We start from the raw sequence: 25,399 nt of genomic DNA on the forward strand, positions 1-25,399 counted from the left end.
TGCAGTAGTCTGCAGTCACAACCAGCTGTCTGCCTTTCCATCTGAGTTGCCAGTGAAAGTCATCTGCTGCAAGTAAAGGAATTCCCATAGCGTGCCAAGGGTAGAAGAGAGCTGGGCTTTATGCCCTTTTCAGTCAAACCTCTGAGCTATTGTGCTGTTGTCTTCGTTAATTTAATTTTAATAAATCTTAGTAAACCTGTCTTTACACTGGGTTGTTTTTACTTGCCTTATGGGTTTTAAAAAGTGATAAGAGATATTAATCTGGGTCTGAACCTTAGTCTTACTTATCTGTTACAGATTTTTGAGGTAACAACAGGAAAGGGAGACAGATGGATAGTTGAGGGAGGAGTTAGTGAAGGATGTAAAGGGGAAAGAGCTGGGTAACAGTCTAGATTCTGACAGGGTGCAGATCCATAGACATGGATTTGGTGTCTTTACAGGTAGCTAGTGGCCTATTTTGGAAGTCATCTGTCATAAGAACCTACAACTCCAACTTCAAAAAGATTGCAGTGTGTTGCAGTGCGTTTTACTTGTGCAGAGAATGAGGGAGTTGTGGTTTTATTAATCAGGTGCACCACAGTTTACCTGTTTGAACATAAGAATGGCCATACTGAGTCAGACTGATGGTCCATCTAGCCCAGTACCCTGTCTTCTGTGTCCAGTGCCAAATGCTTCAGAGGAAATGAACACAACAGGGCAGTTTATCAAGTGATCCATCCCTGTCACCTAGTCACATCTGGCAGTCAGAGCTTTAGGGACACCAAGAACATGGGGTTGTGTCCCTGATAGTCTTGGCTAATAGTCATTGATAGACCTATCCTCCAAGAATTTATCTAATTCTTTTTGAACCCAGTTATACTTTTGTCCTTTACAACATCTCTGCAATGAGTTCCACAGGTTGACCATGTGTTGTGTGAAGAACTTCCTTATATTTGTTTTAAACCTGCTGCCTATTAACTGCTTTGGGTGGTTCTTGTGTTATGTGAAGGAGTAAACAACACTTACTTTCTTCACAACATTCACGATTTTATAGACTTCTATCATATCTCCCCTTACTCATTTCTTTTCTAAAATGAACAATCCCAGTCTTTTTAATCTCTCCTCATACAGAAGCTATTCCATACCCCTAATCTTTTTTTTATTGCCCTTCTTTGTACTTTTTCCAGTTCTAATGTATCCTTTTTGACATGGGGCAGCCAGAATTGCACAGAGTATTCAAGGTGTGGGTGTACCACGGATTCATATAGAGCAAGAGTGGGCAAAATACGGCCAGTGGGCCAGATCCAGCCCAGCTAACATTTCTGTCCAGCCCGCTTGGCTCTTTGGCTTCCCCCTTGCAGTCTCCAGGCTGCTAAAAGTTCCACACCATAGTGGGGTGCTGAGGCAGGCTGCTTGCCTGCTGTGGCCTCACGCCGCTGCTAGAAGTGGCCGACTGCTGCTGGCATGTCTCTGTGCACCCTGGGCAGGGAGGCAGCTCTGCGCACTGTCCCCAGCACTGTCCTCACAGGAGCGGTGCTTGCAGGCATGGGCAGCGCATGGAAACCTGCTGCCCCCCTCCCCTCTAGGGGCACGCAGAGATTGTGCCATGGTGCTCGCAGCTGGCTACTTCCAGGAGTGGCATGGGGCCATGGCATGCATGCAGCCTGCCTGAGTGCCCCGCTGCGCTGCCAGCCGGTACCCACCTGTGGTAAGCACCTCCTAGCCAGAACCTGCATCCCCTCCCACTCTCCCAGCCCTTGCCCCAAGTCAGAACCTCCTCCTGCACCCCAATCCCTGCCCCAGCCCAGAGCCCCCTCCTGCACCAAACACCCTCCTAGACCCTGCACCTTCTCCATTAATATAGTAGAAATGTGCGGCCAGTGACGCCAAATTCATGGAGTGCCACCGCGAAAATTATTGCCCATCTCTGATATAGAAGCATTATATTTTATGTCAAATTAGCACTGAGCAGATGTTTTCAGAGTACTATCCACAGTGACTTCAAGATCTTTCTTGAGTAGTAACAGCTAATTTAGACCTTGTCATTTTGTATTGATAGTTGGGATTGTTTTCTAATGTTCATTACCTTGCATTTATCAGCATTGAATTTTGTCTGCCATTTTGCTCCCCAGTTGTGAGATTCCTTTGTAGCTGTTTGCACTCAGCTTTGGTCTTAACTATCTTGAGTGATTTTGAATCATCTGAAGACTTTGCCTCCCCACTGTTTACTGCTTTTTCCAGATCATTGATGAATATGTTGGAACAGTACTGGTCCCAGTACAGATCCTTGAGGGCCCTGCTATTTACCTCACTGTGAAACTTGGCCATTTATTCCTATCCTGTTTCCTATCCTAACCAGTTACTAATCTATGAGAGGATCTTCCCTCTTATCCCATGTCTGCCTACTTTAAGAATCTTTGATTTGGGACCTCAGTAAAGGCTTTCTAAAAGTCCAAGTATACTATATTCACTGTTTTACACTTGTCCACATGCTTAATGGACCCCTCAAAGAATTCCAATAGATTAGTGAGGCATGATTTCCCTTTACAAAAGCCATATTGACTCTCCCCAACATATCATGTTCTCTATATCTCTGATTACTCTGTTCTTATAGTTTCAACCAATTTGCCTGGTATTGAAGTTAGGATTACTGGCCTATAATTGCCAAGATCACCTCTGGAGCCCTTTTTAAAAACAGGCATCACATTGCTATCCTCCAGTCATATGGTACAGAGGCTAATTTAAGGGATAGGTTACATACCAGTGAGTTAGGTCTTCATTTTGATGTTGAAGCTCCTGGTGAATTCTTGGGTAAATACAGTCTGGTCCTGGTGACTTATTACTCATTAATATATCAGTTTGTTCCAATACCCTCAGCTATTGAAACCTCAGTCTGTGATAGTTCCTCAGATTTGTCACCTAATAAGAATAGCTTAGGTGTGGGAATCTCCCTCACATTTAGTGCAGTGTAGACCAATACAAAGAATTCAGTTAGATTCTCCACAAAAGCCTATGTCTTCCTTAAGTGCTCCTTTAGCGCCTCAATCGTCCAGTGGCTGCAAGGATTATTAAGCAGTTTTTCTTGATTCTGATGTACTTTAAAAAAAAAATTAGCTGTTAATTTTTGTGTGTCTCACTAGTTGCTCTTCAAGTTCTTTTTTGGCATAATTATAGCTTTACACTTGACTGGTCAGAGTTTATGCTCCTTTCTATTTTCCTTAGTACGATTTGACTGAGTTTTTAAAGGATTATTTTTTTCATCTCTTATTGCCTCTTTTTCTGTTGTTTAGCCATGGTGGTGGTTTTTTGCTTCTCTGGCCTGTACTATTATTTGGGTATACATAGAGGTTGAGCCTCTATGATGTTTTTTAAAATTTCCCATGAAGCTTGAAGGCATTTCACTGTTGTGACTGTTTCTTTTAATTTCTGTTAAACTAGCCGCCTCATTTTTGTGTAGTGCCCCTTTTTGAAGTTAAAGGCTACTGTGCTGGGTTTTCCCTCCCCCTGTACAAGGATGTTAAACTTAATTACATTATGATCACTATTCCTGAGCAGTTTAGCTATATTCACCTCTGAGACCAAATCCTGTGCTCCACTTAGGACTGAATCAAGAATTACCTCTCCCTTATGGGTTCCAGGACTAGATGGTCCAAAGTAGTCCTTAATGCTGTCTAGAAATTTTATATCTCCATCCTGTCCTGAGGTGACACATACCCAAGCAATATGAGGCTCTATTATTGGGGTTTCTGTTTTTGTAGCTTCTCTAATCTTCCTGAGCATTTCACAATCACAGTCATGTAACCTACTGTCATGCTTATATATTTTACACTGCTATTACTATGTCCCAGTAATTTTCATTGTTCCACCAAGTTTGTGATGTCTATTATATCAATAACCTAATTTAATACCAGACACACTCAAGTTTACCCATCTTAGCATTTAGACTTCTTGCATTTGCATACAAGCATTTATAAAATTTATCAATATTTAGTTGTCTGCCTTCATGTAGTGTAACTGAATGTTTTATAGTGTCCTGTCTCACTGCATGGAGTTAAATCAAAGGAGGCTGCTGGGAGGAAAGAACACACTGGCAAAGATAAGGAATGGTCTAAAGAATATCCAGGGTCCTTCAGGAAACACTGAGAAAACTGTTACCTGAGGACTACCTGTGTCTGTGTCCAATTATGCTGGCAAGGTTTATTTTTCCCAGAGCTGAATTTAGGGTCAGATACTATTAATCTAAAATAGTGACCTGTGCTTGAGTGGATTGTTGGGAACCGCCCTAGGAAGCCTAACACACAGGAGTGAACAAGAGAGCAATATGCTTTTCCTAGCCCAGAGATGGAGGTAACAGAGCTGAATGATACTCAAAGCTTGCCAGAAAGATTTAGGTAAGGGGAAATGTATGTATATGCCTTTGCTTTAACCCTTGTCTGACTGGTATGTATTTTTGGGTGAATGAAGGCTTTAAGAAGTCACTAATCAGCTGCTGCTCAGAGGAGGAAAAGGTTTTAGAGGTGCCAGATACATTTAGGCTACAGGTACCCAGAGCTATTGAATGGCATGACTTTCACCTCCTTCCTCTTCCATAAGGTGAAGGAAGCTAGACCTGTCATGTGAACAGTGCACTTGAGAGGGACAAAGGAGGTCTGAAGTATAGTGGGCCCTGTAGCTGTGCTAATTTGACTTCACAAAGACAGGCTAGTCCTGGTACATGTGTCAGTTACACTTTTTAGCCTCCCCCCATCTTTCAAAGCACTGCAGCTTGGCTTCAGCCTCCAGAAAGGAATCCATGCAGACTTCTTGTAGACAAAGCTCTTCTATCTGCACCTGTAGGCATCTTATGACATTGGCCCAGCTCCCCTCACTTTACAGGTGTTTCTTGCACATCACTAGAGGTACACTTTTGATTTTCTAGTGATCCTGAAAAACTGACAGGTAATGCTGCCAATCAGAGATGACATGGCATATACTTTATCACCCACTTGCCATCAAGTGTTAATGCATTAACTGTTCTGACATGAAAACCTCTCCTCAGGAAAGTGCATATCTGATTCTAAAATGCTCTCTTTCCAAAACAAATATATAGAAAATCATGTTTGTGACTAGTCATATTTAAATAAAAATACAAACCAATTTATTATAAAGAGGCAGTTCTTCTGTATCCCATGACAAACTGGGAACCTGCTATAAGTTGTTAGCTAGAGAAAGTTTTTACAAATGAGAATCCAACATGATGCAGGACGTGGATAACAAGTAGTTCCCAAAGTTCCGCCAGGTGCCATCTTCCTTTAAAATTACAGTGAATCTACAAGATCATCATCAGTCCATTCTTCCTAAAATAATTGGGAAGAAAGAATCAAGTTGAATCTCTTTATTACAAGCATACACAGTACAGTAAAAGCAGTGTTATCCATCACTTTAGCAACTGGAAAGCTCTATAAACTAGTATTTCTGATCATTGAAAGTCCAATTTATAGGCCAGTTGACGCAAGGCCGGCAGGCTCCATACCTGGCTCCCCATGACTGCCCACAAGTGGCAACATGTTCTTGCTGCTCCTAGGTGGAGGAATGGCCACAAGGGGCTTGGGGCACAGACTCTGGAAGGGAGTTTGGAGTGCTGGATCAGGGCAGTACTTGCCTTGGGCAGTTCCCAGAAGATGTGTCTGCTGTTCCTAGGCAGATGCATGGGTAGACTGTACTGTGTGCTGCCTCTGCCCGCAGGCATCGCCCCCACAGCTCCCACGGGGTGAGGTTCCTGGACAATGGGAGCTGTAGAGCCAGCTCGGCCTAGGAGCAGTGGAGACATCTCACCGCCCAGATCCAGCACCCCAACCCCGTGCCCCAAGTCCCCTCCTGCACCTAAACTCCCTCCCTCTTAACTGGAATTTTACTTCCTGGCACCTCTCAATCCCCCAGCATGGTAAATACCAAAGCTTTTACTGTATATGCTCTACTATAAAGACTCCAAATACTACAGGAGGAGTTGTGATATACCTCACAAAGCACAGGGAGTAGTAATTTGATTTTTAAATATAAACAAAGCAATGACTAGATGGCCTACATTAACTGTTGCATCACAACGAAGTGGAAACGTACTTTTAACACACAGGGTTTTTTAAGACAATATATATCCTTTTAAGATACTGAACCATCTCTACAACATCAGAAAAAGGTGTAAAACAGTCTTGTCACTGTGTAGAACTACACTGTCGAGACTACAGTTTTACACACCCAACAGAGGCTACTTTTGTTAGTATTCATATTCTGTACAATGCAGTATGTGAATAGTACTATATCTAGAAGTACAGCGAAGGAAGAATGGATACTTACCCCACACAGCACACAGTAATTCTGGTTTTTTTGGTGGTGGTGTCCAAATGTGGTATGCATGCTCCTGAGATCAGATTATTTTGGCCAACAGTATCCACTGGGACTGTCACTGTACCCTGGATATCCTCTCTCTCTCACTAAGGACATAAAAGGCAGAGAGTAGACTCAAACCTTCCCCCTGTTCCTTTGCCAATTCAGAATCCAACTTGACTAGGACTCCATCTAGGACTGTAGGATCAAGGAAGGAAGGAAGGCAGGCTGTAGAATCCTTGTGGACAACACCTTTAAGAATTACTGTAAATGTATGTAACCTGTGAGTTATTGTCCACATGTATTCCACTTATATTGACTAGCAAGCAGCAACCTCAGTTGGAGGTGGGTGCTAGAAATCCTAATTAAATAACGATTGCAGGATGGCTCTGGTAAAAACAGGCATCAGATACTGAGTCCTCATGTAACACTGAGTGAAAATGTATACTGATCAAAACATAGCTGCTCTGCAAGTTTTGAAATTATGCTCTCCAAGAAAAGCTGCAGAAGATTCCTGAGCCCAGGTGGAAAAGACTCTAAGCTGCACTGATGGACCTAATCTAGCTAACTCAGGAGCACAATGCAATATAATTAAATGCCCATTAGGTCAGGCAATATCCACCCAAAAGACTATCACCCTATCTGTATCAAGGAGCCCCTAAAGAAGGTGTGCGCAAACTACAGCCTGTGGGCCGGGGAGGCTAGCCCTCAGCCTCTCCCCCACTGCCATGCCACCAGTGCTCTGGGTGGTGGGGTTGCATGTTTCTGCCGAGCAGCGCGGCTGGCTCTGACCAGGTGGCACGGCTGCCAGACGTGCTGCTCCGAGTACCATGGTAAGGAGGCCGGGGTGTTGGATAAGGGGTGGGGAGTCCTGGGGGGGCAGTCAAGGGACAGGGAGTGGTTGGATGGGTCGGAGGTTCTGGGGGGCAGTCAGGGGACTGGGTTGGACAGGCGTGGAGTCCCAGGGGACCTGTCAAGGGGCAGGGGTGTGGATAGAGGGTCAGAGCAGTCAGGGGACTGGGAGCGGGGGGGGGGGGTTGGGGTCCCAGGAGAGGGTGGTTAGAGGACGAGGTGGGGGGGGTCAGGAGTTCTGAGGGGGGCCAGACTCCTTGGGGAGGTACAGCCTTCCCCACCCAGCCCTCCATACAGTTTTGCAACCCCAATGTGGCCCTCGAGCCAAAAAGTTTGCCCACCCCTGACCTAAAGGTTTTGTTCTGTCAAGGTAATATGAAAGAGACCTCACTACTGTCAAGGATGTGCAGTTTAGCTTCCTGTGGTTGGAGCAGTGTGGAAAGAAGTGGCAGATGAAGCATCAAATTTAAATGAAATTGAGATTTTTGCTAAGACCTGAGGACCAGTGTCTTTGTAGAGTATCACATATGGTGGACGAGCCCAGTGAGCTGATGTTAGAGCTTCTAAAAAGGCTGTTTTCAGACAGTATAGGGCAAGTTGCTGAGTGCTCAAAAAGAACTGCTATTAACCCAGCTAAAATTAGATTAACGTGCTAGGAAGAAGGGAGAACTCACACTGGGTGGAAAACCATGAATGAGAGCTCTGAAAAATCTAGATTCCTTAGTAATGCCAGAAGAGATCACTGATCATCTAGTCTGACCTGATCTAGTAGGGGGCAGAGGAGAATGGTGTAACCCTGAACAGGAAGACATGCAGAGAGTATCAGCTCCATAAAGCTATGTTCAGCAGTAGATTGCCATGACTGCATAGTCTTTTCAGCTCTGCATCAATATATTTTAAACTTCAGCTGAACAGCTTGCTTCAGGGCAGTTAAGCCAGCATGCACGTTATCAGATGGAGGATGCAACCTCCATTCTAAGATCACCTCAGGTGAGACAGGTAATGTTATCGGAGGCCCAGATGATCCGTTTATTAGGTGCACATATCAGAATTGCCTGGGCCAAACTGGGGCTACACATGATCATTACTGTTCTGTTTAGACTCCGTGTTAGAGGGGGACTAACCACAGATTCCATTATCCCTAGAGTCCATGAGATAAGGAAAGCATCTGACTCGGAGTTTGGGCTCAACCCCCCCACACATTGAGCCAAATGTTTGGCATTTGTTCTGGTTTATAGTAAACAGGTCTACTGACTGGTATCCACTACCTACAGAAGATTCCACAGAATAAAATTAGTCCATTCATGCTAGTATGCTAATTACTTGCTGAGGTGGTGGTCTGTTAGGTCAGACATTCTGCAATCCTGGTTAGACAGAGAGCTACTGCTTTGATGATCAATACAACAGCTCTAGCCCTGAGTAGCTTCTCTCTCTGTCTGTTGACAAAACACTGATGCATATCCATCATCATCTGGTCTGTTAGTTTATGTAATACAAGAAGAAATACTCAACACAGATGAATAGCTATGAGATCTAGAATGCTCATGAAGGGGAGTCTCTCTGGGATTTCAGAAGGCTTAGTTTTGTAGGTGCTCTAGGTGAGCTCTGCATCCTAACATAGAGGCATCTGTTGCCAGCACTTTCCTAGGCAGAAGTGGAGAAAACAGTATTCCTTTGCATACCTGGAAAGGGTCCTTCCACCAACTTAATAATGGAGAGTTCTTCCCAGAGAACCTGCATCCTCATGCCTTGGCAATGTCTGTTGGGTAGATACAGATTTCAAACTGGCTTGCAAGGAACATAAAATGGAGTCTGGCATTCTGTATAAGTAGTGCAGGAAGCCACATAACCCAAGAGTCTGTGGCACACTCAAAGATGGCTGTAGGTGAGCCTACAAATGGTGGGTGAGGTCCATTATGGTCTGGATCCTCTCTTGCTCTAAGATCTTGATAATCTGTAATCTAACACAGGCCCTGTGCAATCTATTCTTTGGGCTGGCAACTATGACTGGGACTTCGTTGATCCTGAATCCCAGTGTGATGAAAAGACAAATTTTCACCTGTTGCAGTGATCATCCTAGAATTAGCTAGTCATCAGGGTAAGGCTATACCTGGATCCCTTGCTGCCTCAGGTGAGCTGCCATGATTACCAAGCATTTGAATATCCTTTGTGCTGCTGAGAGACCAAAGGGAATGACGCTACTGGTAGTAAGATGCTCCCACTTGGACTTTGAGATCTTTGTGTGGCAAGTGAATTGATACATGAAAAATATACATCTTGTAAGTCAAGAGCTACAAACCTGTCTTGGATCTAATGAATGGATTAGAGACATGGGTCTGCCATCCTGACTTTGAAACAATGGATGAACTTGTTGAGGCAGCTCAAACCTAGAATTAATTAGATACTAGCCCTACTTCTTCAGGATTAGAGAAAAATGGGAGTAAGACATCTTCCTTCTGAACTCCAAGGACACTTCTTCTACTGCTCTGAGATTTAGAAGAGAGTACACGTCTCGCTTTAGCAGAATCTCATGAAGGGTCCCTGAAGAGGGATGCGAAAAACTGGAGGATTGGAAGGAACTGGAAAATTATGACCTCCAAGACCTAGCACTAAGTGTAGTAGATTCTAGGGCTCAAAAAAAAGAAGGAAGGGTACTGATTCTCCAGAAACTCTGTATGGCAATCTGCAAGTCAAACGTGATGCCATGAGGTTGATGCAGGAAGTGCAGTAGATGAGAAGCCAGCAGAGCGTTTTCTGCATTTGAACCTCTGCTTCTTTCTCTGCAGCTCCTATGATCTTTGTGGACTAACAACATGTCTTTTGTCTGGAGTAGTACTGTCACCTAGCCTGCTTTCTCCTGAACACTGGCATGTAAACTAAGGAACGGAGAGTGGATCTTGAATCTTTCAAAGAGTGCAGGGTTTCATCCGTTCTTGCATTAAAGAGGTCACAACTTTCAAATAGGAGGTCCTCAATTGCCTGGACTTCCTTAAGGATTTCTAAAGACTGTAACCATAAATCCCTGTTTACAGCAATGGACGAGGCCACTGAATGGCCTGCAGTGTCCAACACACATAATGGCACCTGCAACGATGTACAAGTTACCAACTTCCCCTCAGATACAATGGACTTCCTTGTGTTGAGGGGGTTTTCCAATAAATTACAACACTTCGTCCCAACTACTCTGACAAGAGCACCTGGTAATTTACAATGCACAAGTGCATTCTTGATTTGGGAAAAAAAATTACTAATTTTTTTTAAAATGTCTCTTGAAAGTTATTTTTGGGGTCCTTGCTGCCTGGATCTTTCATGCACTGCGACCGCTACCAGTGATTCAAGAACTAGTGCACGTAAAGATATTCAAATCCATCTGAACAAACTTGCTAGTACCTCTGTCTTTTTAGAAGTGGGTCATCCTGCACAGAGGCATGGCCCCAACAGACACTGCTGGCCAAATAAATAAATAAAATAAAATCTGTCCACTTGCATGAGGCACATGCACACCAGTAATGGAATACATGTGGACAATCACTCAAAGCACCACCTCCCTGGACCTGAAAGCTTGGTAGCTATCAGTATTCTAGGGTACATTATGATTTAAAACAAAAAAAGTAAACTTGACCCACTTTAAAGCTCTACCATCAGTTGGTGGTTACAACATAGCAATAAGCTTATATTGTTCTGAAAAAAGAATCAATGTGATTTCTGGTAGTAATTTCCTCTTTTCTTGAAGACGTGGTTTTAAACTGAGGTACAGAGCAGGAGTGCGGTTTTTAGCTATCTGGTTAATTCATATTTTGTTTTACATTTGACATCTTTTCTTCAAGAAAATTTCACATGTGAAAAACAGACAAGACACCAAAGCTTAATTTTACCAACAGCCATTGTTCCATAAAACAAGTTTTGAACAAGTAACATTATGGAATAGCAGCAAAGAATCCTGTGGCACCTTATAGACTAACAGACATTATGGAATAGATCCTTTTTTAAAATATACAAATTTCTGCAGTTTTTAGTATAGGAACATTGTTAGAAAATTAAGGCCAAGATCATCAGGAGTGTTTGACAATTTTGGAAGCCCCACTAGAGACACATTGCTTTCAACAGGTGGGTGCTCAGCAAGAGCCAAGCCCCTCTAAGGTGTCTTGCTAGGATGCTAAAAATCATTTACCTTTTAAAATCATGGGCTAATTTCAGCAATTCTCAAATTAATACACAACTAGTGACAGCTCAAGTTTATGAAATATGGTAAGACACCTTAACTTCCATTATGAGTCAATAACTATATGAAACAGAGGCCAGGTCTACACTAAAAATGTAGTTAGACCCAGTTTATCACTCAGGAGTGTAAAAAAAAAAAAAAAAAACACACACTTACATCCCTTAAGACCACAACTCCTGACACAAACAGCACTAGGTCAATGGAAGAATTTTTCTGTTGACCTAGCTACCACCTTTCATAGAATCATAGATTACTAGGGTTGGAAGGGACCTCAGGAGATTATCTAGTCCAACCCCCTGCTCAAAGCAGCACCAATCCCCAAATCCCCCCCTCAAGGATTGAACTCACAACCCTGGGTTTAGCAGGCCAATGCTCAAACCACTGAGCTATCCCTCCCCTCCTACCTTTCAGGGAGGGGGATTAACTACAGCAATGGGAGAACCTTTCCCCATCACCGTATCAAGTGTCTACATTTGAACTGCTACAGCAGTGCAGCTGCAGCACTGCATTTTAGTTATAGGATACAACTTTGACTGTCAACCTCACTCAACAGGCTTTAAAATCGCAACCATGACCGACTTCTTCAATTCCACTTAATCTAGCCAATTTAAGCCTTTCACTGCTGTGAAAGCAGAGTACACTCTACCTTCTGACCTTTAATCTTACAAGAACCCAGTAAGAACAGTGATTTCCCCATCTGTTCGCATGAGGCAGCATTATCCAATAGGCTTTACACCTTCCTAAGGTCCTACCCTGAATATATTCTACAAAGCCACAACTCCCATTTGTAATGACCAATTACCTCCATTCTGCTATTACTTTCCCATATGGTAGTTCCTTAGTGCTACCATAACAAACTCAAATCCCTACCTCATTCCTAATTTACAAAAAAATGGCAAGAATGAGGGTAGTACAAGCTAGCCTTTAATATGTCCTTGCTTTCCTTCTGCACTCCAAGCCACTAGAACTTCATTCATTCAACACTCTTTTCTACCCACTTTCTGGACTGCATTCCTAAGTAACTTAACTACTTTGTGTTGGCTCCCATCTTGGGGACAGAAAATGTCAGCAATACTGACCAGAAAAAAAAAAATTGGTACAGCTTCTAGGTGAAGCCAGTCAAGTTTCAGTCTGCTTCCCCACTGCTTCATCCTAATTTTCAGAAGCTAGTTTACAGATACCATCTAATCTGAAAATTAGCTGATTTCCTAAGAGTGAAAAACAGTACTTGGCTTCTCAAATTACTGCAATTAGAACCAACAGTAAAGCTGTTTATAAAACTACTCCATCCTATTGGGTTCAAACTGTATACATGAATAAAGTAGTTCTTCCTATTGCATTGTTCAGTTAAATTTATGAGACAGAAATCCAAAGAAGAAATAAAAATTAAAATTTTACCAAACCAGAATTCTTGCCAGAGTTTGGTCTAACTCCTCAGGGTACAGGCTAGCAGAAAACAAAGGGTAACATAATACACTGAAAGGAGAGAGATGTTGAAGAGCAGTACACCAACTTTCTGTGGCCAACAAAGCCATGTCAAGCCTTTCTCAGACTGACCATTTTAACTTGGATCACAAAGATTCCTCATAGCCACAAACCCTTTCTATACGAAGTTGTGATGGAAATAAGCTACAATGTATAAGAAATTAGGAGACATGTTTTTACTGTTATTGTAAAAACATCCAGATACTAAATAGCCATTTTTTAACTTCTTGGTTTGTGAAATGTTCACTACCTGAAACAATTTCCAGAACATATTTTAACAGTATTCACTAACAAGAATGATAAAATTTGTTAGAGAAAATATGAACAGTGCTTCTGCAACATGTCTACTAACCTCATCCATTTTAGATTTCTTTGTAATATATTCATCATCTTCATAGCCCTTCCTCTTCTTTCTAACCTCACCCCAAAGAAAAATACAAGATATTTAGACATTTGAGAGAAAGTTCAACTCTAATACTAGCCTCTTTCTTCCTTACCCTTAGCATTTTTAAGTTCAATCTCTGTTGTACATTTCTTGAAAACAAAAATGCACTGAGAGTTAATAATGCTGGAAGTTTCTTCCCACTTCACTTTGCTACCTAAAAGAAAAGTCTTAGGTCTTTTGTGGAATAGTGTAGTTTTACAATCTGCACAAAAAGACGTTTTCAAGAAAAAGGCATACCGCATATACTCGTTCATAAGCCAAATTTTTTCAGTAAAAGAGGGAAGCACCAGAGAAGGGGGTTGGCTTATGAACAGGTATAGAGAGGGAGAGGTGGGACCCAGTCCCTCCCCCCAACAGCAGGAGCAAGGGGAGGCAGCACAACCAACAGAGCCAGAAGGGAAGAGGCAGGGCCAGAATCTCTCCCCTTCTGGCCATGCTACTCTCCCCCCAGCCTCCGAAGCAGCTACCGCCCAACCAGGCCCACTGGAGGTAAACAAATCATCTTGGCCCGCCCAGCGGCTTATCCTGATGGCCCGGGAGTGAAAGTTTGCTCACCCCTGAATTACAGGGTCAGCTTCTGAATGGGTCATAAAAATTTCCATTTTTAATTATCCATCTTGGGAGGGGAGGAGAGGGGAGAAAATCGGCTTATAAACGAACCAGCGTATGATAGAGCTTATACGGTATATTTTACAGAAATTTGATTAAAAGGATCTCTAAGCCCTTGATAAACAGATTGTTAACTATACCCTTTTAGGCAACTGTTAACCAGTTTTAGATAGGTTAAATGGCACATAGAGGTAATTTGCTTCAGGTCCCGTGGTAAATCAGTAGCCAGAAAGGGGAATGAACCCTGGAGTCCCTACTTTAGCAACTGTTAGTGATACTGTTTTACACATTAAACATTTTATTTTACAAACAAGTATGATATTCAGTCTAATAAATTAAACCAATTTTCATTTTTATCTGAATATATTGTACAATGCAAGCAAAATTAACCTTTTATAAAAGCTAGCATATCACTGCAGAAAGTGATAATTCCAACTGGCAGTGTAGGAAAGCAGAAAAAGAGTCAAAACTCCTTAATGCTCCAAATCTCTACTTACACGTTTACATTAAGAGCAAGTTCTGAGCTGTGACATTTCTCTAACTTCTGCTTTAGAATGGCAACCTCCTCAGGCCGTGGTGTTTCATACTTCTTTATGAGATTTTTCATGCCTATAAAGGTAGCACCACGAGTTTTCAAAGCAATTAATTAGTTGCAATAAGTTAATTAACTCTCACAACATTCTTGTAAATTATTCCAAGACTCACTGGCATAGCCATGATTAGAACTCAAGAGCCCCTGCCTCACAGCCCTGACTTAGTCCAATAGACTCGACTCTCTTCAGTGTACTAAGCACAAGATATGATTCAAACCACATTTCTATTTTGGAAAGATCTAGTCAAATCAAAACAGTTTATAAAGAATTTGGTGGCACGATTTGAAGGCCCCTTCAATAGGGCCATCGCCTCTTGCCTTTGTAATCTAATGAAGGTATCAAAGCTAGCTTTTCAACAGATATCTAGAAGCTGCAATAGTACATACACTGCACTACAGATCATTTTAATTAGATCGGAAGTTTACCAGATAAAATCCTCTTATTTGTCAAAGCAAATATTAGGTATTTGAAGAAAAAAATGAATACTTCTTTCAAATGGCTTCGTAAACAAAATCTCATCTTAGAAAACCAGAAAATACTCTTAAATTTTAGAGAGCCCAAGATTACATGTATAAGAGTCTTAACTGTCACTTTACATCAGAGGATTTATTCTAAGTAGTGTCAAGATACAGTGTAAACTCAGAGCAAAGAACTACACAAACTAGTATTCATCATGATTCTGGATTTCCTCAAGCCCACGTGATAATGCAGAGCTAGCATTACTGTACTAGAAAGTGTCAGGAAATGTTGATACTTTTTACTTTCTGCACTGGATATCAAGTCTTAAAAATAAAGATTAGTCTCAATCTTGTTAAAATACACTAAATTCATCATTTTTCAGAAAGCATATGAGAAAGAACAGGGACATTTTTACCATTACCAGTTTTCTGTACCAATGGTATGTTTGCTTTTTTAAATATATATTTTTTTCTTGTGTCTTATTCTAAAGGCAAGCTTCCCATTAAAATATATGATGGCTGGAGGGAGAGGGAGAGTGTGATTTTATATAAAATATGATGTGAATGAACCTCTTTTCCCTCCCCTTTATTTTTATTAATAATAAAATAAAGGGGAGGGGAAAAGAGGTTCATTCACATCTTTTTTTACATTAGAAATATCTAGTCTGGAAAACATTTGTGAAATAACAGTCTCACAAGGGCCACAAAATTGCAAGTTCAGCAACTGAAATCTTTTGACTGTTTTTAACACTTAACTTCAATGACTAACATTTTGGAGAAAAAAAGTCTTTGTTAAGAATTCAACATTCCCTCCGCCCCTTTCTATTAAGGTGTGACAGCCAACAATATGCATCAAAGCATACAATGCATTCTCTAGAAAAACTGGATTTGTCTTAGAAACATCAAAAATGTCAAAGACAAACAAAAAAAATGCTTAAATCCCTTTCAAGCCTTCTTTATATATCCCAAAGCAGTTAATAAAACAAAGCAAGAGGAGTCTTAAAAGACTAAACCTTTACAGGTCACCATTAAACTTTTAAAAGTTATTTAGCTTAGGAAATGTACCCTCTAGTGGCACAAGTAGTAATCTGCAGGTTTCTGCAAACTTGAAATATGAGTAAAAGCAAACCACCAGTAGCAATAGCAGCAGATATCAAAAATAATGCTCTCACTTTTTAAAAGCATGGTCAATCCCCAAGACCTTGTTACAGATAAAAATATTGAGGCTCAGTGCATCACTACTAGACTTATTTTAATTTCGTTTTTTGTACAGAAGACTAGGTTTCAAATTTTATTTTTTAAGCTGCTAACTAGTTCATTTTGTGACCCTTTTTTCTATTAAGCTTGCAACAATTTTGAAGTGAGGAAGAGTAGTATACTGTGTGTCTGGTATAGGCTGTGCCTGAAGAAACACAGCAACACAAGGCTGTACACAGTAAACACAGAACTGCTCCAAAGCCATCTCTTAAATATTTAGTTTGGGAAAAATGCACACTTCTCAGCACAATGCTTACTTACATTTCATTCCATCTAGTAACTGGGACAGAGATGTTCTGTTTTCTTTCAGCGCAAGACACTCAGATAAATAGCTACAAAAATGTAAGAAAAATGTGGAAATCTAAAGTTACTACAGTAAATGATTAATTCAACACATTCTTCAAAGCTGCACCATTGTTATTAACATAAATGACAGTGTAAAGTTCTGACTGTTAGAGCTTTATGATATTAGCAACATGACTGAACAAACTTGTTTTCTACAGTAAAATATTTTTTCGCTTGCATAAATAGCTAAATCTAACATCATTAAGAGAGGCAGATGGGTTTAAAAATTGAACTGCTACTAAAAATAATCATCATCACCACCACTTTTAATGTTGCAAAATAAACTCTCATAAGTAAACTAAATCATCTTCCCAAATCTGTAGACAAGCGGCTCTGAGGTGTGCCCTTTCATCTCACTGGGGTATTGACATTAGTCTATTTTTATGGTTTGTTTTTCAAAGTCACTATTTCATTGCTGATCACTTAAAGAGAAACATTCAGCTTACCTACTTATCCATTCTTGAAGTGTAGTGTTTATATACGCATTTGTACTGTGCCAATCACAATGGTATTATTGGCAATAGCGAATACTATTGTTCCAATAATGCAGTGGTTCCCAAACGGGGGTTCGTGAAATATTACAGGGGGTTCTCGGGAAAAAAAGTTCCCTAATGGCGGACAGAGGGATCCCAGGCAGCACAGGCCAGCAGCCCCTGGACTTCCAAGAGCTAAGAGGATCAAAGCAAGCATATCTATCACACTGAGGAGATTTAAACTTCAGGACTCCTTATAAGAAACGGAAAGGCAGGAGAATATTTTTTGCTGGTTTTAAAATTAAATAGACAGCTAGTATTGTTTTTAAAAATTATGAAGAACAAGTTTAAGCTTTGTTGTAACGTGCACTGTTTGCCTGGACTGCTTCTGTAGGAAGAACTCTGAGTTGGCTTCTTAAATCCCTTCCTGCTGTTTCACATCTGATAGTCCTTGATGAAACATAGGAGCCTTGTCTTATAACAGACTTATTCAAAGTGATACAAGCTACGAAAGTGAGATCTTTGAAGAGTCTCGCCATTTTCATAATGTAATAAAGATACTGTAATAATAAATAATAATTAACACTAAATAGTGCATAATAAGCATGTCATAAAAACAAATTTTATATTTCCAAGATCACTGCTTTTATAATTTATACTTAGGTAAAGGAGAAAAACCCTGGAAACATTCATTTTTAGGAGGGGGTTCGTGAGACTTGACGTGTTAGTGAAAGGGGTTCACAGGCTATTAAAGTTTGGGAACCACTGCAATAACATAGGAGTCTGAAACTTAATCTGCTTCTGTTTAGCAAGTTGTAAAATAGCTCAGAATGAACACCACATGAACTATGATCCTTCTTTTTTCACTTTGGAATAACATTTTTGTCCCAGATCAAATGACAGTTTATGCTCGAACATCCAACGAAACACTTAAAAAAAACAGACAGGCTCTGGAATATATGAAAGTAAAAGCATAGATCAGTTGTACTGAAAATGAAATCCATGTGAGTACCATTCATGCTACCTTAAAACTGTCTGTGGACAGAAGTTAGAGCACTTGTACATAAATATTATGTAAACACAGGGCTCACAAGGTGAATTTAAACAGTTTCAATTAGCTTAAAATTCAGGTAAAACCCAAAATATAGTTATTTACCAATGAAGCAGTAAGCAATCTAGTGTAGAGAGGAAAGACTTACAGCAGTTCCAGTGCTGTTGGACTACAGTAATATTTTGCAATTACATAAGACCACATCTACAGAAATGGTGGGTAGGCATTATAACCCCATTCAAGAGGTGGTATAACTAAATTGAGATTTAAAGCAATCTTCTAATTAGCCACTCTGGTGTAGAGAATAAGTTATAGCTCTACCACAACAGTGATCTGCTGACACACAGAGAATCAAGGCCAGGCAATGGAAGAGACATTGCAATAGAATTCAGGACCTCCTAGCCCTGTGCAATATTACTGTAGGCCATGAAACTGGGATACATCATGCTTATCAAATGGAAACATTCAAACATTTTTGTGGTTCCTGGGAAAACACATCAGTTTGTATAAGAAAATCATACCTATATGTTGGTTGGGAGGGGACATTACTTTTCCCCTCCCACATCATTCTCAAACTGCTTTTTGTTCAAACTTAAAACAAGAGATTCACTTTAAGACAGAATTCAAACATGGGCAGTCCAAAGAATGAAACTTTTGGAAGTTAGGCTTTCACTATACCCCATCTTTGATCACGCATTTCTACATTCTGAACTTCAGTGGTCCCGACCTGCAGCTATTACAGTAATGTAGTCACATTCCAGGTATGAGGTTATGACATAACCCCATACTCAGGGGTGCTCTGAGGCATAAGACAAAGAAAATTGCCAGTGTAGCCAAATTTATTAGAATATCTATAAATAAGTGCCCATTTAATAGATGTTTTACAAAAATATCCTCCCCTCCCCATTAAAGTTTACCACCTGACGTTTCAAAACTTGCCAAATCTTTAAGTTTATATGTAATGTTTGGAAACTCCCCCTTTTAACCCTCAGTTGACACACATCATGGAAATCAACAAGGGAGCTTCTGCCAACTAGAGTGCCACTGTCAGTTTAATTGGAAATTGATCAGCAAAACAATGCCACTACTTTAACACTCTTAAAAGTATGTCTACACTGCAATGAAATACCCGTAGCTACAGGGCCAGCTTTAGGAAGTGCGGGGTACGATATGAATAGTTTTGATGGGGCCCCAGCAGGGATGACTCACCCGGCGGCACTCTAGGTCTTCACTGGCATTAAAGGACCCACAGCCGAAGTGCCGCCGAAGACCCAGAGTGAGTGAAGGACCTGCTGAAGACCCACAGTGCCGCCAGGCGAGTAAAAATTAAAAAGGTGCTTAAGTTAGGTGCTCTTCTTTAGGGCACGGGGCCCAATTCAGGGGAATCAGGCTAAAGCCGGCCCTGTGTAGCTAGCCCATGTCAACTGACTGACTCACAGTCACAGGGCTCTAAAATTTAAGTTCCAGAGCCCAGGCTCTAGATCGACCATCTAGACAGCAATTTTGCAGCCATGCAAATTAAACAGCCAGCTGCAGCTGTTTTACTGCAGTGTAGACATACCCGTAGCCACTTTTCTCTAGTCTGTTTCCAAGTATATGGAGCAGAAATACTAGCCAGAGGCAATGGTTAGAGCTCTTGTAAGTTTTAGCTGCTGCTGCCTCAGAGAACCTTCGGTTCTTACCGAAGCCAATGAGAATCAAGAATGCTCAGCCCCTTGAGGATCAGGCTGAAAGTCTGTAGTGCTTTAACGGGGCCACATGAGAGACGACTGGAGGAAGCAAAAACTCAGAGGAATATTAAAGACCAGACACTTATTTCTTACCTAGTGCAAAGTTCTGTTTCCAACAACAAAAGAAAAAATAAAACAGTGATACTTCACCATTTGAAGCAGACAGTTAAGTGCCTCGTTTCAGAGGCTATCTATTCCCTATGAGTCAAACACATAGGTATACATCTGTAAAAAGGTATCTAGCACCTGGAACAAATTAATTCCTGCAGCAAAATCAGTCATTTAAGCCATACCTATGCAGCAACAACAACAAAAATTCAAATCTACCTTTCCATATTAATTCCTGCCCTGGAAGCACTAGATAAGATGGCAGTGAGAGCTATTTGTGAAGGTGTAAACAGAAGGTAGGCATCTGTCAGAGCTACTCGGGTGAGAAAGTCATCAGCTGTTTTCCTCAAGATCTCAGGATTCTCCAGCAATGGATAACGAGTCTACAAAATAAATATTCAGACATTACTTCTGCTGTCTTTTAATCTTATTGACATATGACCTCAGTGTAATATTGTTCCTATTCTTCTGTATCAAAGTTTGTGACATGAATCAAAAGGGCATTTTGAAAAGGAAAGTTTAAGAGGGTATCTTATTCTAAAAACGATCCTGAAATGTTTAGTGACCACATATAAAGCAGAGATGTTTCAATTCAATCAGATGTGTTCCCACTTATTACAGTATAAATCCAAGACTTTCTAGGATACATTTTATATTAGAGAATGACAAAAGTTGAGTCATACACCGAACTTGCATTCATGAGATTTCCCCCACACATACTAACTTACTGTATACTGAATACTGTAACATGAAGACTGCTTCTGGTTAACAGATCGTCATAAAGAGCTTTCCCTCCCGCCCCATTCTAGCATATTATAACTCAGAGGTTCTCCAGCTTCACTGCACTGCCACTCCCTTCTGACAACAAGAACTAGTACATGACCCCAGGAAGAGTGACTGAGACCTGAGCCTGCCTGAGCCCCACCGCCCCAGGTGGGAGGGCCTGTAACCTGAGCCCTGCCACTCAAGGCTGAAGCTCTTGGGCTTCAGACCCAACACCGGGCAGTGGGGCTTGGGTTTCTGCTCTGGGCACCAGCAAGTCTAATGCCAGCCTTGGTGATCCCATTAAAATAGGGTCACGACCCACAATTTGACAACCGCTGTTCTAACTTGTTTAAAAAAAATAAATATAAAATAAGGGTCAGTAATACTGTGGTCCTTCAATTCAGGAGTCCCACACTTGACCAAGTTTTTGTCCAAAATACTAGCAGCCATATAACCTCCACATATTTGATCCACTACAAAATGGGCCCCCAGGCAATCCCCACAATACTTTGAAATATTAACAAATATGGTATTATAAAATGAAGTTAGCATTTTAAAGAATATTAATAAATACCTACCTTGGTACCAAGTTTTTAATGGTACAGGGAGGAGGAAGAAGACAGTAATTACCTTCAAATCAATTAAAAATCCCTCAAACGGTCTATAAGGGTTGTGCACTATAAGATGGAAGTTCAGCTGCTGAATAAGTAGTAATTCATATTCCAAGATCTGTTCAAGAGCCTTCTCCTGACCTGGAGGGTTCTCTCGAAGGTTACCAACAAACTGCGCACTGGACACATTAAATTCATCTACTTTACATGCCAAGAATGCACATGTTAACCTTGGAAAAGAAGCATAATAAACATAATGTAGCTCTGTGGCATGCATCATGCTGTTATCATACACAGACATTCTGGTTCAGAGTCTTTATTTCCCTTTTTTGAAAGCAAGAGGTTTTGAAGAATACAAAAACCTATTCCCAAAGGGAAAGTAACGAAAATTCATTATTCAGATTCTTGTTTTATATAAAACAGGTAAAAGTCCAGGCTCTTTAATGTCCTCGAGCTTTCATAAGTTACTTGATATGACAATATTGATAAACATTAAAAGTAAAATTCAAGTGTCTCAATTACTCACATTATTATTCGAGGGTGATACTCCATCACTGAGTTATTGAGGTAAAAACGTTTGAAGTACATAGTAGCTGTTCCCTAAATATAAAGAGTCAGTAAGGGCCACTTGAGCAAAATAGCACAAACAGCACATAGGTAATGTTCAACACACAGAATGTACACAATTAAAAAGACGTTTCAACACTCCATGGGGCAAGACTATCTATCTAAGGTACTTATCTGCTCCCACTCCCATTCACCATAAAACCAGCAGCTCTCCACCTTTAACGTATTTATCCTCAATAACCCTGCAAGGTATTGTTACACCTTGCAACCTGCCCACACAAAAATAAACAGGGTGTGTAAGTACACACATGGAACTGAGGCACAGAGAGCTAGATGCACAAAAGGACCTAAAGGCATGGCAATACATAACACACAAGCAATCTAGTGGACAGTGGAATCCTCAGCCCTGAATAAGGTGCCTAGGCTCCACATAAAATGCATGGGAGAGTTAGGCACCTAAGAAAAGAATCCTTACAAGCCAGCAAGCTGAGTGGTGAGCAATCTAAGCTAGTCTGTGGAAAATACTGAGGCAAAGGGCAGGTGCTAAGCCCCACCCCTCAATGGGACATGAGCTGAGATAGGTGCCTAAGAGTCACAACCATGAACCCTCCCCCAGAGCTAGGCTCCTAAACCAGCGCTCTCTCACAAAAGACAACCTCACATACAGCAGGCCCCCCAACCACTGTAGTCAATAGCCTCAGGGAATGCCTGTTTTGAATAGGGATTTGAAGCCACCTCACAGGGAAGTGCCCTAACCACCAGGCTATTTTCTAGAATGGAGTAAGCTCTCCTGTTGAAGCTGTTCCACTTTGTATAAATAAATATTAATTAGATCAGAGAAGAAAAAAAAAACAACAACATTTGACTGGTGGCTAGGACACTCCCCTATGATGTGGGAGAGCTGGGTTCAAGTCTAAAAAATGTGTCATTTATACAGAGTGGAACAACTTCTGGGATAGGCTTCTCTTAACTTCTCCTGTAGAAGACCTAAAAGCCTAGCGGTTAGGACATTCACCTGGAATGCAGGAGGCCTAGGCTCAAGGTCCTGCTAAAAATCAGGCAAATCTCCAATATCCTGGGGGAGTGCCACAACCACTTGGCTATTAGGACATACATACACCCACATACATACATACATAACCCACCCATCCCTAAAAGTCTTATCCTTTGCTCTTTTCTGCTGATTAGGCCTGCTCTGAGAAAATTGGGCCCAACAGGTAAACCCAGAAACCAGAGAAACACCCAGTTTAAGAATTTCATCAGAACTGGGAGCAAACTTAAGGTGGAAAGCTAATCAGTGCATCATGATAGTTCTGCACATGCATACTGACAGAAACTTTGGCATCTTGGGTCACTGGACACAAAAAGGATCAGGCAGCAGCTGAACATGAGGCATCTAATTTTGGACTTCAGTGCCTTAATCTCTTTGTGGACCTAGACCTAAGTGACTTGCCCAGGGTCACATAGGAAGTCTGTGGCAGAACAGTGAACTGAACCCAGATCTCCCAAAGCTCAAGATACCTCCTTAACCATTGGACCATTAGTCCTCTCTATCCATTTCCCATCAGCATCTTGATAAAACACACTGACATGCAATCCAGTATTTTTGTTCCCTATTTACTCCATGTTTCTATTGCTATCCAATTTTTCTTTAGATGCTTAGCTAAAATGTTAATTTGTAAGAAGTTCAGATTTCTCCAAATTTAGGCAGGTGGACAGCAATCATTCTAGAAAACATATGTCATTAATTCTAAACTAAGAAGTAACCTTTCGTACCACTGAATCCCTTGCATAAGCCTATAAATTTTCTCATGAGCCTCCTTTCCCCTAAAATCTCTATCCCCCACTGTTTAGTTTCAGAATATTTCATCTATGAATCACAAAAAGCTTCAGCCTATGGTTTGAGAAGCAGTGCCCTGGATGATGAAGATATGCTTTAAAAAAAAACGCAACTATGTTTCTAGAATAAACCTTACAGGGGGTTACCTTTGTCACACTTAGCACAAGTGTGAGATATAATAAAATGTGTCAAGCCCAAAATTACAAAGAAATTCAGAATTAGAGTTTTTTTCTTTCATTCTTGAATTAATTTCTATTGTCAAATTTTGGTTTTGTAGGATGAAACCTAGCTATTTACATACAATAATCTAAGAATATAAAGAGGTGCCCTACAGATAGATTCACTAAAACTGGTTCAGTGAGGTGTAAGTTTCCCTCTCTACTAGCCAGATCACTTTTTCCCCAGCAGACAGTCAACCTGAACAAGAGCAGATTAAAAACCTGCCAGAGATTGTGGTGGCCCGCTGCAACTCCCATTAAAAAGCAATCAATAAATATAAAAAAAATTATTGATTCTGGATTATTCTTTCTAATAGTTGTATCCATGACGCCAATCAAGTCAGACCCTCAACAAGGAAAAAACCCTCCCACAGTTGAAACAGAAGGAGACAGGCACACACACAAAGCTTGCAATACACACACATAAAAAAACCAATGAGGGACGCGACAAGGGCCCCACGGGCACTCTGCCTCCTGCTCCTTTGGCGGCTGTAAGGATCAAGTCCTTTTATTCCCCACAAACTGATCATGTGGGAAGATGGGGCAAGTGCCCCCACAGTGCCCTACCCACAGTGCTGGAGATGTGGGTGTCTCAAGAGGGGGGCAGTTTGCAAAGGAAAGGCTACGTCCCTACCTTTCTCTTCGGCAGACTGATCAATTGTACACAACTCACCACCACGGATCTGGGCATGGCAGGTTTGAACACGGAGCAGAAATCCAGCAGTTTCCTCTCATAATATTTACAGATCGCCAGCTCCTCCCGGGGCTCCAGAAGCAGCGAGTCGCTCTGTCGAGCCTGCAGGAGAACACGGGCAATTTCACCGCGGGGCGGGAGCCTGCAGCGAGGGATCGGCAGCTGCTTCGGGCCCAGTCCGCTACCCTCCTCCGTGCGCCGGCCACAGCAGCACAGGACGCCTCCACCGGGGCCGCCGCAGGAGAGGCGGCAGGATGCCGGGGACACTCCCGGGCCTCGCCCATACCCGCTGTTGCTGGCCGGGGCTGGGAGCCGCGCCGAGCACCCGGGACTCGCCGACAGCTGCAGTCACGGTGTTCCCCGCGCCCGGCTCCCAGCTAGCGTGTCTCCGGGACCGACCCCTCCACCCCCAGACGAGGGCGTCCCCACCGCGAGCCCGGGCGTTGGCGCTGGTTGGGCAGGGACGCGGCGGGGCCGGTCGGTACCTTTCCGCAGGCCACCGCTTTGCAGCAGAACTTGCGGTTGGCGTCGGCCCGGCAGCGGGTCAGCTCCTCCTCGCTGCGGAAGGTCCAGTGCCGCCTCTGCGTGCTGCTGTGATACATCCCGCCCGCCCGCGGCCAGCCGGCACCCGGAGCGCGTCCGCCGCCCGCCCCAGCAGACGCTCCAGGGACACTCAAAGCGCCTTCAACTCATGCCCCGCCCCCAGCGCGTAAAGCAAATTCGACATATCCCAG

General features: G+C 41.9%; 1 protein-coding gene across 3 annotated transcripts; it reads right to left on the reverse strand.

The window, feature by feature from the left end:
- Positions 1 to 5,093: 5,093 nt before the first annotated feature.
- Positions 5,094 to 25,387, reverse strand: CCNH (cyclin H). Of its 3 annotated transcripts, XM_050944849.1 has the most exons (10): positions 25,151 to 25,387; positions 24,645 to 24,767; positions 21,873 to 21,946; positions 21,366 to 21,576; positions 20,190 to 20,353; positions 16,525 to 16,595; positions 14,453 to 14,564; positions 13,254 to 13,314; positions 8,877 to 8,953; positions 5,094 to 5,315 (listed from the first exon to the last, which is right to left on the reverse strand). In XM_050944849.1, the coding sequence occupies exons 1-9, from the start codon at positions 25,265 to 25,267 to the stop codon at positions 8,900 to 8,902; spliced, it is 987 nt and encodes a 328-aa protein (XP_050800806.1). In that variant the 5' UTR covers positions 25,268 to 25,387; the 3' UTR covers positions 5,094 to 5,315; positions 8,877 to 8,899. The 3 variants fall into 3 exon arrangements, with proteins under 3 accessions (XP_050800806.1, XP_050800807.1, XP_050800808.1); XM_050944850.1 differs by lacking the exon at positions 8,877 to 8,953 and having other exon boundaries at positions 25,151 to 25,383; XM_050944851.1 differs by lacking the exons at positions 5,094 to 5,315; positions 8,877 to 8,953; positions 13,254 to 13,314 and adding an exon at positions 13,321 to 13,500 and having other exon boundaries at positions 25,151 to 25,386.
- Between the last annotated feature and the right edge of the window lie 12 nt (positions 25,388 to 25,399).

Source organism: Gopherus flavomarginatus, chromosome 3, assembly GCF_025201925.1.
Source record: "Gopherus flavomarginatus isolate rGopFla2 chromosome 3, rGopFla2.mat.asm, whole genome shotgun sequence".
In the NCBI taxonomy this organism is placed as follows: Eukaryota; Metazoa; Chordata; order Testudines; family Testudinidae; genus Gopherus; species Gopherus flavomarginatus.